Genomic DNA, 14,528 nt, shown 5'->3' on the forward strand with positions numbered 1-14,528 from the left:
AAACCCCCATCACCAATGAAAAAAAAAATTACTTTAGGTACCACTGGACTAAACCAGGTAACAGTAAAAGTTGAATAAGTATTAATACTCAATAACTTCCCTTTTTCTGGAAACCTAAAATAAGGATTCGGATCACCTTATGCTTAGGTCAGCGCTGCAGACAGACCTAGATTCAAATTTGTACAAGTATTAACAGACACCAGTATTCTAATTGCTGATAAAAAAAGCAAACCAGTACTGTAATTAAATTGCCAAATATGACTGGAATAATTTGGGAAGACATAGTATAACAATAATGAAATATAGACACTTTTTCCCCATGATCAAATAAATCCCAGGGTATTGACAAGCAAACTGGATATTCGGTTCGATTGTGAGATTCTCATACATTGTATTGTAACTCTTCTTTGTATCAAAGCTATTTCTTTGCATACAGCTTGACTTTTAAATTTCACAATTTCATCCCTTCGGAGATATTCAATCTTGAAGTGCAAAACTTGAGTTATTCAGTAGAGAGTAAATTTCTTGAACTTTAGGGTGTAGCCTCCCCCCTGCCAAGAATTCATGAACCTCTCCATGTAATTCTATTGAACTGCATCCTGGTTCCTTCTCTACTGATCTTTCCTTCATCAAAATTCTGTGCTCCAATGCCTCTTCAAATTGATTGGATGCAGCCTGAACATTGGACATAAGTAAATAGCCACTGGCTTCCCTCGGATTTAACTCAAAAACTCTTTGTGCAGCTCGTTTTGCCATTTCTACATTCCCATGCTTCCTACAAGATGAAAGCAAAGATCCCCATATAATAAAATCTGCCTCTATAGAGATACCATTTATTAGTTCTTCTGCTTCTTCTAGGAGCGCAGCATGACCAAGCACTTCGACCATGCAAGTGTAGTGTTTTATTGATGGCTCAATCTCATACTTATCGATCATTAGGGTAAAATAGTCCCTTGCTTTTTCTACTGCTCCTAGATATTTGCAAGCGGTTAAAACGCCAACGAAACTTACACAATCTGGCTTTAAATTTGAGGATTCAAGCTTAGAGAAGTACTCAATTGCTTCTCTCTCATGACCATTCATGGCTAGTCCTATTATGATGGAGTTCCAACATGATAATCCTCTTGTGGGTGATGCCTCAAACACTTCAATAGCCTTTTCAATAGATCCACACTTGCAGTACATGTCAATTATTGCAGTGAGAACAATGACATTCAACTCAAAATTACACCTCTTTATATAATCATGAACCCATTCCCCATGTTGAAGCGCTCCCAAATGGGCACAAGCACTTAACAAGCTCACCATTGTAAATTCACTAGGCTCAACCCTTTCTTCCTGCATCTTGCGGAAAAGCTCCAGTGCCTCCATTAGCCTCCCATTCCTTACATATCCACTAATCATAGAATTCCAAGTAACAGCTGTTCTTTTAGGCATATTATCAAACAGCCTCCGAGATTTATGAACTTCCCCACACTTAGCAAGCCCCATGATCATTGAATTGCAAGCTACCTCGTCAAGTTCCAAGAGTTCATCAAACACTCTTCTAGCCTCACTCATTAGCCCACTATTAGCATACATGTGCAAGATAGTGTTACTAATAAACTGGTCTTTCTCAAGACCCAATTTTACAACCCTCCCATGAAGCTGAGCTCCATCATGGCCAGCACCCAATTGAGCATAAGCCTTGAAAACAGAAGGGTAAGTGAGGCGTTGGGGTTCAACAGCGGAATACAACATATCAACAAAAAGAGAAATTGCAAACTGAGGGGTCGAGCTCCGAGAGAAGCCTCTGATGATTGTGTTCCAACAATAAAGATTCGGGTTTGGAATCCTGGTGAAGACCAAGTAAGCATAGTTGATGTCACCATATGAAGAGGCACAGAAAGTGAGAACACGGCTTGCAGCAATGTGGTCAAGAGCAAGGCCAGTTTTGATGATGTGGGGATGAATCTTTTGGAGGTCTTTCATGTTGAAGCATTGGTTTTGGAGCATGGTGAGGCATGGGTGCTCAGAGATGAAGTTTGCTATGGAGGGTGACGATGATGGAGGAAGTGCAGAACACAGAGTTGACATTGTGTGGTCACCACCACACTCTGAAACAGAAGAAGAAGATGATGATGATGACACGACCAATGTTTATCGGTACAGAATCTAATTTCTACAAAAAATAAAATAAAATAATGTATTTAACTATTCATAATTATTCATAATTAACAATCAAAATGTATCAATTAAAATAAAAATTGAGAAAAAAAAAATGCTAAGGCATTCCTAACATTACCGTTACTGAGACACCGTGTCAGAAGAACATGAAAAATATCTGCAAGGGCTCCATCAAATAATATATGTGCGCAAATTTTCTCAGATTCATAACAAAGTGTTTCTTTTGGGTGAACAAGAGATAAAGTAGAATAAATAATTGTTCAATTCACGGTGTTTATACATATCCAAGTAAATATTTTTATTTTCTATATGGATTATTAAAATAAACAAACCTATTTAAGGTGCTTTTAAACATTAAAATGTAGATTAATTCCTTCCATTAGACCGATCCATATTAGTAGCCTTCAATAACTATAATGTTTTTTATTCTTAAAAAGTAATTTCCTTTAAATTTAAAAAGAATGGACATTTTTATCGTTATTTATAAAAATCAAAACTACATGTACTATATTTCCTTAAATGAAAGAAAAAAAAATTATATTATTAGAAACCAAAACAACATTACCTTATGTACAAAAGTTAAAAACATGTCTAATCTTTCATGAAGAATATATTTGAAAACAACATTAAAAAATGCGTCTTCATTATTCAAAAAGAACACATCCGGTGATGTAGTTCATTAGAGTTGCTTATTTGAACTTTGTACAATCGAATAACTTAAACATATGTTGTCCATGTCACTTCAACTAACTTTAACAGTGCAACCCAATTTAATGGCATAATTTGTGTTAAAGTAGCTTAAGAAACTCTGGCAGCATAGGGCTTTCTCCATGGTAACTTTGACAGAAGATAAACTTGTGAACAAAATTTGTGTTTGAACAAAATATACTGCACGATCTGTAATTGGATGAAGTTATATTAAATGGTAAGAATAGCAAATATGGCAAATAATGTTGACAAGTTTTTGTGACATGATGATGCAAGTAATTTGTAGTGGGAATTCAGTGACTCAGACACAAATAGTTTTCACTTGAAGAAAGTTAGACTTTTATGGTGATGGACTAACATGGGACATGGATTGGGCTGCAACATCATGGCCACCGTTCTTTACAACAAATATGGAATCAGTTAAAGCACAAAATTATGAAAAAAGCTGATAGTACAATCAAATGGCAGTAATAATAAGTAACACACTTTCTCTCCTGCACGTAGAAGTCACACTCAAACCACAACAACCCAACCGTGTCACATCTTCATTGCAAACTAAAACATCCTAACTGAAACCAAATACTTTTCTTAATTTTCCCTTCATGCAGGAACATAAAATATGAGGGAAATATTGTCAGATTTTATCTTTGAAAACTGCTTTAGAGAGTGAAAAATGAAATATTTGAAGTGTATTTGACCAAGACTCTTATATAATACAGAACTATTGAATAAACAGAACGATGAGTATAAGAGGAAGGGTTAGAATATGTCATACACAACAGTAAAAAAGAGGAGAATAGAAAAAGAGAAAGCCAAAATGTACACATAAGCACCATCATTACAATCATCACTTACAAGCCCACAAACATAGTCTATTCTTCCTTTACTTCGTTTTCAACCTTCTTCTTCTTCCCCACCTTTTTGCTTCTTCTCTTGGCTTGCACTCTCCAACACTCTCTCCCTCACCACACACACCCTCTTTGCTTTCTTAAATCCTCTCCTTTCTCTTCCACTACTCTTATATATACTTTTAGCTGCATCATTAGCCCACAGAACAAACATCTTCACTTTTTTCTTCCATACACCATTTACCATCTTTCATCATATCTTCCTTTCTCTTTCATTGATTCAAAGGAACAACTACTATAACTGGGGAGCTACATTGCCGAGCAGGTGCTAAAGAAGAAGCTGAATAGTAAAATCAAATATGGAAAGAACTGTGTTTTACTGTGCAATCTCTCTCCTGGTGTGTCAATTACTCTGTTCAGGTAATACCCTTTGTCTTGTTTGTTCTATATAGTTCTTCTATCTTCTCTCTCATTCTGTTTTTGGTTCAGCTTTGATGCTTCTATTCGAAAATGTAGCTCAGTTTGCTTCTGGTTTAAGATATTCTTTCTTCTCACCGTCTTTGGCTCTCATTTTCAATTTCTTATTCTTTATCTTTTGCACTATGCTGTGTGCTTTTCTCTTTAAACTAATATTCTTTTGGACCCCTTCAACATGTTTTGAATTCTGAAACCACGAAAACGCTTTTCCTTCTCTCAAGTTTGGTATCTCAATTGCTTTATTCTCTTCTGGTTTATCAGTTCAACTAGTATCAGTGTGGATATACATGTTGACTGATTTGGTGCAAATCACTTTTTTTTCCTTGATTACTCCATCCTGGCTTCTTTCTGTTGGAATATAGTTTACTAATCCAGTTTCCAACTTTTTTATGGATAATAATTTCTCCGGATCAAAATATTGTCTCTTGTATTATTCCATTAAATACCTGTTCCAGCAATTATAGAGCCACGCACACCATAGAAAAATTTAAACAAGTCCTTTTCTTGCTCGTTTTTCTGGGGTTTCACATAGGACAGTTGCATCCAACCTTTCTCCCGTTCCACCGTTTCTTGGAAAGATACAAAGGGCCCAACTGCTTTGACTTCTGTGTGCCTCTCTGTGCATAGGATACCCTACATGTCCTTAACTACCCACATAGATGCCCTATTCAAAGTTGTTGCCTTTTGAAATAACAGAGAGATTTAAGGGACTAAATATAACCACTGGCTTGTTTGAATCAAAAATTCCACAACTTTTCTAATGAATGGCATGACAGGTTTTGTTTTCCATTCAGGGTAAATAAATGCATCAGCCTTGTAGGCAAAATTTGAATCCAGCTATGCTTTTTTTTTGTTGCTCCTCTCTGAAGCAGAAAAGGCTTAAACTGATTTAAAATCTGCATTTGATTTCTGTGTTCACATGCTTTAGACAAAGTAGTACAGAACAAAAGTAACTGGCTTGTCATTTCAAACACAGGTTCAAGTAGGACAGTGAAGGAAGTACCTGGACATGTGAATGTACTAGGACATGACCAAGTGAAACAAGAATTCACTGTCTCAATTTCTACAGTTCAGAGGGATATTACCACTCCCATTCCTACCATTCCCAACTTAATTCCCACCACCCCCACCATTTCAACATCCCCATTTCTCAATCCCAATTCAAATCCAGACACTGTCTCTCCACCCTCCACATTCCCTTTTACCACTCCGACCACCGTGAATTCCCCATTGTCTTCTGGTGCAAGCTGGTGCATTGCTAGCCCAACTGCCTCACAGACTACCTTGCAAGTTGCATTGGACTATGCCTGTGGCTATGGTGGTGCTGATTGCTCTGCAATTCAACCTGGTGGAAGCTGCTACAGCCCAAATTCGATCAGAGACCATGCTTCTTATGCCTTCAATAAGTACTATCAAAAGGATCCTGTCCCAAATAGCTGCAATTTTGGTGGAACTGCTGTCATCATTAGCACTAACCCAAGTAAGCCTTTTGCTGCTATCACTCTCCTTGTGCGTTTTTTCAAACATGTTACGTGCATTTTAATTTTAAAACAAGTTGCTGTGTAAATTAAAAGTTGAAATAAAAATTACCCTTAAATATTGTCTCTTGTATTATTCCAACATTAAAAGGTGAACTTTATTGGTAAATGATAGTAGTATTATAGAAGAAAAGGAGACCACAAATTTTGTAGTAGAAGTGTTTGCCAAATTGATTCACAGACATGTAGGATTGTAGGGTCACTTGGGTTGGTAATCAAACACATCCCTGTTCATGATTTTTCGGTTTCATTTTGAACACAGTAGAAAGGCAGAAACTTATTTTATTGCATCTTTGAATAGATTGTAGCCTGTGACTTGGGGTTGGGGGTGTGCAAGAGCTAAATCCATTTGAGTGATGCAAAAGTCAAACTTTTTTGAAACTTTTTTGGAAGCAGCATCCTCAAAGCCTCCTTTATGTATTGTCACAAAGATTTATTGTTTCATTAAACTAACATAAACAACTGTTATCACAAAAAACATGAGTTAAGTGTTGCTGTTTATCACAATTTGTTCATTAAATGTGCATATACAACTGGTGGAATACTAATAGTTGTGAATTCAAAATGATGTAACATCATGCTTTGGACAAAGTACCAGAACTCATTGGTTAGGAAAAATGATTATTTCAAATCATACTTAACCAATTATAGATTTATAAAAATCACTCCCACCACTCACGTGTCCAACCTACAACACCTTCATCTAGTACTGCAAAATCATGTACATTTAAATCTGAGGTACATTTTATGTTTCATTTCCAGCGCACAACACTATAAACCTCAGTATTATTTGGTTGTTGAGAACATTTGATGAATGCATTTATTTGTTTTGCAGGTACTGGGACATGTCAATATCCATTCACTAGGTGACCCTTCCTTGCTCATCATATATAATTATATATACATTTATTTATTCCTTTTAGTATGCAGATACAGTTTCATTTGTTATTATGTTACAACAATTGGAAGAGAAAATATTATCAAATAGTTACTAACTTGGTGTTTGAAACTGCAGCACCAGTACATCATTGTTGAACACAACAAACTCAAACGGTGCAAACGTTTTTGGTTCAGTGCCAGTGCCCACAAACCCCTCTCCCTCTGCTGCATCATCTGACAAATTAAATAGCTTTGCAGATATTTGTGTCATTCTGTGGATACTTTCATCTTTGGAAAGAAATTATCTCTAAAATGGTTGAGAGTTGGATGTACTGCTGCTCTGAGCAAACAAATTTTGCCCTTTTACAGGCTTTTTGGGAGACACCAAAAGCAAATAGTAGCTGCATGAGCATGACCATCAACAGCACATAAATGGTAGAAAAAACATGATACAGAGAAAAGGCAATTTGAGATGATGGACATTTGTAGAGTTATACATTACTTTATGTACATACTTTTTTATTTAACTTTCTGTGTTGTTCACATTTCTCTGTTGAACTGTTAGAATTTAAGAAAAAATAAAACATGTCTTTGAGGTTGCCTTGTCTGTTTAATCACATAGATCATGATCAGATTTTGCTGTCTAAAACTCAAAAGGCTTATCTGCACAGTGACACGGTCAAAGACAAACATTGTTATGGTGTGTTTTACTTTACACATAAATTAGAAACTTGAAAAGCAAAGAGTAATGATTACCTATATCTAAAATATCAGCATGACAGAACAATTTGAACAACTAAAATAACATTGTTTTTTTCCTTAACACACAGATTGATTAAACAGTGTGCATAGTGGAGGGTGTGAACTTTGGTTCTGACCATAGGAATTTGTTCACATGCCATGTACTGATATCTCAGAAAACATAGGTCCCCTACTCATTGTGTTTGTGGCATAAAACTTTGTAGCCATAACAATAATTGAAATTGATGTTTGTGGATGAGTTTGGTGAATTCCCACATATTGAACTGCATGCAGAGAAGGAAGAGGATAAACAGTGGCATGCCATATTCCAACCACTGCAGTGGTTAACTTTTTCAGTCACTACGAAAAACAACCAACAACTCTCTTTACCTTCACCAGTAATGACCTGAACCACCTTCTAGAAACACATGTCAATGACCATCTATGTCATTTGCAGAGGGAAAAAATTAAAATCAAATTGTGTTCAGAGTATAAATAATTATATGAAGTTAATTATTTCTTATCAGTGGAGTAGATTTGAAAATAGTTATTGTAAAAATAAAAATTCATGGTGTATGATAATTTTATTGTCCTTTCTTTATATTTCGAAATTAAATTTTTACATTCATAAACACCTCTCTCAAAATAAAAATAAAAAATTATTCTTATTTTTTCTAAATAAAACTTCACTTTTAATAAGGATATATATATATATATATATATATATATATATATATAAATATAAATGAAATAAATAAAACATAAATATTCAGTTATATTTTATCTTTTCAGCTTACTTGAGAAAGTCTGTACAGTAGTGAGCTCTTATATAAGACATTAATATCATTATAATTAATAAACAATACAATTACACAAAACAAAATAAGCTAAAGTTTTAAAAAAACTTTCATATGTTCTAATGGACACAAAACAATTCCATATTGCTCTATTCTCTACCAATATCCCGAAGGGAGGTTTTGATTTGATGAACATACCTGTCACATATCTAGAGAGAAGAAAGATAAATTTTTTAAAAATATAATACTTTTTCTGAAATGAAATTTAAATAATTAACTTTTTTTCTATTCATAATAATTAAGTAATAAAATAATTGTTCTTGATCTAAATGATACAATTTATACTATTAAACAATTAACTTCATCCATACAGAAAAAAAGTTATTCAATTTGAAAAATTGTTTTCAGATAAAAACAAATACATCTTTTAATCTCTTTGAGACATAGTAATACCAAATTACAAATTTGATCTCCAACAAATTATCTCAATTTAATTCAAAAAGTGTTCGTATAATTTATTATAAAAAAAATTATACTATTTTCCAAATATAGACCGTTACAAAACTAATTATATGTAATATAAGAAAATGTTTTATTAATAACTAATTTTTAATGACAAAAAATTATTAATCATTGTAGTGACCAATTTGAATGTTAATTTACAAAATAAAAAATTATTGATTACTACAATAGTCAAGATTATGAATAAAAAATTATAGTTAATCTCTAAATTGGTTTTTAAAATTAACTATAAATATTTTAGTTCATAAAGAAAATTTGTCACTAAATATTAAATATTAGCAAAAGTTTTCACTACCAAAAAATTTGATTTATAAGTTAGTCTCTAATTAATTAGTGACTAATTTAACTACCAATTCTATTTTTTATTTTGTAAATTATTATTTAAATTGTCATTATAATAACTAATACCTTTTAGTCATGAATAATTGTTAATAAAGCATTTTCTTGCTGTGGTGAGTTAAATTTTAAGATTTTATTTATTTTCAATTATGAATGAATGCATACACTTTGATGTATGTAAAGTTAATTTGTGCTTAATTTTTACTAAAAAAATTTAAGAGTTATCATAGGTTAACAAAGTTTTTGATAAAGTTTCCTAGGTAAAAAAATATTATTTAATTATTTTATTTTAATTAAAAAATAAAAATCTAATCTGTTTTAATTCTATTTTTAGAAACTATGTTAAATTTGTCAAAAAAAAAATAAATTGTCAAGAGGTAATTTTCCAAAATTTATAGGTGAGCCTTTTTGTTTATTTATTTATTTACTTAAAAAAACTATTAGTTGAAGTTTTCCAATCACCTAAATGTTGTTGTTTGACTTTTCAAAATATCAATTAATCTGAAAAAGGATTAAAAAATATGACTTATAAAACAAAAGGCTGCAAGTACGTGAATTAGTTGTAGGTATGGTTAATACTATTATATGACAAATACAAATCACTGCTATAAAACTCTTAAAGAGGCTGCAAGTACGTGTATTAGGTAGAATTTCTTTCATTTATGTTAATTCATGAAGTTTTCCAGAAAGGGATATTAAACATTGGTAAGGAATCTCCTTTTTATAAAGTTTCATGGAAAAGAAATATGTAATTATATTTTAATTTTATCAAAAACAAATCGTCACTATCAACGTTTACAACTGTATCATAATTTTTTTGTGTATTTTTAAGATATTTTAGTTAAAGTACAGTATTAACTCTTGACCAGGAGTACAACAATGATTCTGTTTGACCCATGCCATGGGAACAACAACGTTGTATTCATATTCAAAGTATACAACAAAGTTAGTTTTGTTAGGTAAGTTGGTAGCTTTTGGAAAACTAAAAAATAGCTTACCAACACTAAATTATTAAGTTTTTTATTTCATAAACACTTTTTCATATATTGTGTTTGACTGCATACCACATAAAACTAGTCGATTTGTTTATAAAAAAATGTTAAATAATTATTTTTTACTATTTCTAATGCAAAAATAGTTTTGCAATATTTATAATACAGTAATAAAGGATTACCTTATTATTTAATGAATATTATTTTTAAAGTAGTTAAATTAAGGGTTAAATATGTTTTTGGTGTCTCAAGTTTAAGTGAAATTTGAAATTAGTTCTTTTTCGAAATTTTATACCAATTTAGTCATTCATCTTTAAAAATGCGTGAATTTAGTCCTTTTAACCAAATTTTGTTAAGTTTTTTTGACATTTCAAACGCATTTCATGATAGTATTTGAATTGTTTATACCGTTTGTCACATTTTCGCTTCAATGTTAACTCAAATATTATCATAAAATATGTTTAAAATGTCGAATAAACTTAACAAAAATTGATAAAAATGACTAAATCCACACATTTCTAAAGATAAAAAACTAAATTGGTATAAAATTTCAAAAAGAAACTAATTCCAAAATTCACTTAAACTTAAAAGACTAAAAACATATTTAAATCTTAAATTAATTAAACCTCCATGAAAATTAGATGTCCATATTAATTCCTATCCAGGTAATTACATAAATCCTTAGTGTAATTCTTGAATGAATAAAATTAATGTGGCTACCTACCTGTCAACATCACATATACATATATTTGTTTGTGTTTTCCAATGAAAATGATAACAAGGAAAAGAAATTACATAGGAAACTGTAACCCTACATATTATATATATATATATATATATATATATATATATATATATATATATATATATATATATAAACAAATACAATTTTATTATGCACTCACATACAATATACATGACTTGGAAGTGATTTTTAAACTGTAGTATTTTCTAACTTATAGTTTCTTTAATACCTAGTAATAATAATTTTCTAAAAAATGTACTTTTTTAAATAAAAGTTTGGCAGTCTAAATTGTCATTTTCTCTCCATATCAATCACATTCTTAAAGTAATAAATCTGTTTAAATAAATGTTGAATATTTAATACTAATCCCTTTAGTTGTGTAAATAACTAATCTAAACAAATTTTAATAATGTTTATTATTATGGTCACAACGATGTTTGCACTTGTGTTGTACTTGCAATATACTCTTAGATTCGTAAGGCTCATTTACTTCTAAAACATTAGCATCATATATCACAATCATACTTGTAATATCTAACGAAAACAAAAACATAAATAAGGCAGCAAAGAAAAAAAAGTGTACAAGATGAAATCTCAAAAGATTAGTGGTAACCCAAGTCCCACATCGATTAACACTTTGTTGGGCACTTGTGTTGTTTGACAATCCCTTCATTCCCCGCCAGCATCAAGTACTTATCCCTCCTTGTGAGTGTGGTGCACTCAAATCCCAAAGCACCAGCTAACTGTTTCTGTATAAAGTTTGCAACTTCACAGCTTGATCTTCCTCCAGCACATGTAAGTTCTCTGGGAAGTTTTCCAAGAACCTGAATGTAACAGCTTGGCCTCGGATTCATGAGAAAGAAAATAGGGTCCAAGCATTTCAACCCGCTTGCAGTGGTTCCATAGAACATGCTGACATGAGTATTGATAGCAACCGGCACAATCTCATCAGCCAATTCTGCAAACAGTGAGCTGAACCTCAGTAAATAAGGTTCCCTACAAGTTGTTCCTTCAGGACACACCACCAAATCCCCTTCTCTCAGAAGCCTTTGCATTGTTTCACCATCTTTTGTTCTGTCCCTTGTTAGTCTCACTGTCCTTATAGGGGCTATCAACTCAGACACCTTACTCAAGCTGTAGGTCACTGCAGTCAAAGGCTTTGCCAGACATGTGCTTAGGAAAACAGGATCAAGAAGAGTCCTGTGAGTGCAAACATAGAGAACCCCTTGCTTTTGCTCTGATTTTTCAGGGAGAATCCCTTTGATTTGAAGATTTAAGCCACTCCAAACCCCTAATGACAGTGCCCAACCATAAGGAAGTAGAATTCCCAGAAGGATTCTATAAATGGCCAAAACAATTCCAAATGGAAACCACATGAACATGCACAGAGCTGCTGAGGGTGTTGGCAGGAATGCTAGTCTTCCATCATGAAATATTAAGGGCTTTGGATATTTTTCCCTTGGCATCACTGAGCTAGAGTTGCTCTTGCTCTCTTCATTGTTCACCACATATGCTTCCTGCATTGTCATGTAGCTGAAATCAGGCACTATAACAGACTAAATCAAAACATGTCTACTTAATTATAATCTGTGTCAAGATTATAAAAACAGTTTGTGATAATTGTTTTGGTCACGATGTTTGCCTTTGTGCTGCTGTAACGCAATCATCACAGTCCTAGATGTATCTACAGTGACAAATAGTGATGGTGACTGCAATTCAAGACCCTGACATCAATGCAATAGATTTACAGTATTCTGTGCCAATGAAACTTGACAAAAATGGTATATAACACTTTAGGTGAGCTTTGATTAACCTCTCCTAAAATGGTCTTCTTGTTTATTATGGTTTGTAACAAGAGGTGTTGGCCCTTAAGAGCGCTGAACACGCAAGAAGAGTTAAACAGTCAGACTTACCTTGCAAAGGGAGAGGAAAAGATGATCATGAACAGTAGAGCTTCCAATCCCAATATCAGGTTTTGTGTCTCCAAAGTAATCCTTCAGTGCTCTATGCTTCACAAGTAAACCAGAACCAGAAAGAAAACCACTGAAGTAGCAACCAACAGTGTGCAACTCTGTGCCTACAACAGCACCAACGCTCAAATACTCCTTAAGAAACCCTTCCACCATAACTCTAGGCACACTCGTGAAGACAACTTTAGACCCTGCTGAGGCCAGAACCTCGTAAGCATGAAGGTTGAGATTCTCCAGATAAAACTTGGGTAAAACCGCCCTTGATATACTATCCATGGCATTTGTTCTTAGCCCACAAAAGGTGATGAAAGTCATGACCTTAAGTCTTAGCTCATGGTTCAAAATCCACAACACAGGACAAGACAAAAGCAAGAGGAATGCCCTGAAAATGCTGCCACCTTCAAAGGCAACAAGCATGAAATAAGGAAAGAAAGAGTGGGACCTCAAAAGGACTCTATGAATGTCACAAGCCACAAGTGTCTGTGACTCTCTACCCTCAAAATCATATTTGACAACACTAGGGAAAGAGGAAGGTTGAGGGGGTGGTTTGGATGACAAATACCCGAAATGGAACCCATAACTTTTCATTTTTCTTGCTGCTCTATAGTAAGAGTTGGCAAGAAACTGGTACAACACCCACTCTGCAAGCCTCAGGAGCACCATTGGAAACTCCATGCTCTTTTTTCACACCGTTTGATGAAGATGTGTTTGAGAAGGAACCAGAGAGGCAAGAACAGTGAATGGAAGAAGAAGAAGAAGAAGAGTCAAGAGTGTTTATCGGTGGTGAAGAGAAGGGTGAGTAGGGAATATTTATAGAGTCATTAAAAGGGTGCATGATTAAGTTTTGACTGTAGCATTTGGTTAACCACACTGCTGGCATTAACTTCACCTTCCCTTTTTTTTTCTTTTCTTTTGTTGCCGTTTATAGCATTAGCTTATATCATCTTTCTTTCATGCAAGTGCTCTCTATATGGTGCCAGATAATAGTAGCTTGGCTACTCCTGCCATAAATATAGTAGGTAGGTTAAAATGTTGGTGACCGCCATGGAGAGCTTTTGTATCTCTTTGAAATATTTCCTCAAGCACACGGTGTGCCACTAATTTTAAATGCCGTTGGAATGTGTGTGAATTATCTCTTTGAAAAACACCCTTTGGTCAAACAAATTTCCTTCCAAAACTTCCATTTTTTTTCTCTCTCCCACAATCCAATAGCAAGTTAGATCACCCACATCTTCGAATCATTTGACTTTCCAAAACCAATTACAGAATCATCGCTAGTCAAATTGCAATTGCTTCTATCATTAAAAACCTGTCGTTGACTCTCAGTTCCATTAATATATTCTCAGCACCGTTTCATTTTATGTTTCTGAAATGTGTTATTAACCGTTTGACTTTGTCATGTTATGCTCTGCACTACCTATATGCATTGCATTCCCAAGGCTCTGAACAGTTACAGGGTTCGATTTTAATTTCCCAACCACCGTTCATCTGAAATAAATCAATAGTGATACACTGTTTGAATGTTATGTTGTTTAATTGTTATGTTAATACTTTTGTTTTTGACAGAAAAATCACTTCAACTTAAATGAAGTCGTAGTTATGAGACAGCAATGATGTGATCATGGTTGTAGCAGAGAAATGAGAAGCATGCATTTGGTGTAAATAACTGTGTTTGTTTGATTAATAGAAACCATGCATGGTAGGTAAAAGCAAAATGTAATGACATGCATTTGGTGCAAAATGTTTGAAAAGCTTGAGGAACTTGTTTTTGTGTGTGAAGGTTAGAACAGCAATTCATGTCACCCT

The 14,528-nt window shown here is 33.5% G+C and overlaps 3 protein-coding genes across 3 annotated transcripts; 1 reads left to right on the forward strand and 2 right to left on the reverse strand.

The window, feature by feature from the left end:
- Positions 1 to 49: 49 nt before the first annotated feature.
- Positions 50 to 2,366, reverse strand: LOC114193112 (pentatricopeptide repeat-containing protein At2g42920, chloroplastic). The gene is made up of 2 exons (XM_028082812.1): positions 2,285 to 2,366; positions 50 to 2,096 (listed from the first exon to the last, which is right to left on the reverse strand). Exon 2 carries the CDS (start codon positions 2,074 to 2,076, stop codon positions 478 to 480), a length of 1,599 nt encoding a protein of 532 aa, XP_027938613.1. The 5' UTR covers positions 2,077 to 2,096; positions 2,285 to 2,366; the 3' UTR covers positions 50 to 477.
- A 1,292-nt stretch (positions 2,367 to 3,658) lies between these two features.
- LOC114193857 (PLASMODESMATA CALLOSE-BINDING PROTEIN 5-like) lies at positions 3,659 to 7,206 on the forward strand. Its single transcript, XM_028083818.1, has 4 exons — positions 3,659 to 4,142; positions 5,176 to 5,679; positions 6,573 to 6,603; positions 6,753 to 7,206. The coding sequence occupies exons 1-4, from the start codon at positions 4,082 to 4,084 to the stop codon at positions 6,925 to 6,927; spliced, it is 771 nt and encodes a 256-aa protein (XP_027939619.1). The 5' UTR covers positions 3,659 to 4,081; the 3' UTR covers positions 6,928 to 7,206.
- A 3,976-nt stretch (positions 7,207 to 11,182) lies between these two features.
- LOC114194031 (glycerol-3-phosphate acyltransferase 1) lies at positions 11,183 to 13,581 on the reverse strand. Its single transcript, XM_028084065.1, has 2 exons — positions 12,666 to 13,581; positions 11,183 to 12,269 (listed from the first exon to the last, which is right to left on the reverse strand). Exons 1-2 carry the CDS (start codon positions 13,395 to 13,397, stop codon positions 11,382 to 11,384), a joined length of 1,620 nt encoding a protein of 539 aa, XP_027939866.1. The 5' UTR covers positions 13,398 to 13,581; the 3' UTR covers positions 11,183 to 11,381.
- Positions 13,582 to 14,528: the final 947 nt, after the last annotated feature.

The sequence above is a fragment of the Vigna unguiculata genome, chromosome 8 (genome assembly GCF_004118075.2).
Source record: "Vigna unguiculata cultivar IT97K-499-35 chromosome 8, ASM411807v1, whole genome shotgun sequence".
NCBI classification, from domain to species: Eukaryota; Viridiplantae; Streptophyta; class Magnoliopsida; order Fabales; family Fabaceae; genus Vigna; species Vigna unguiculata.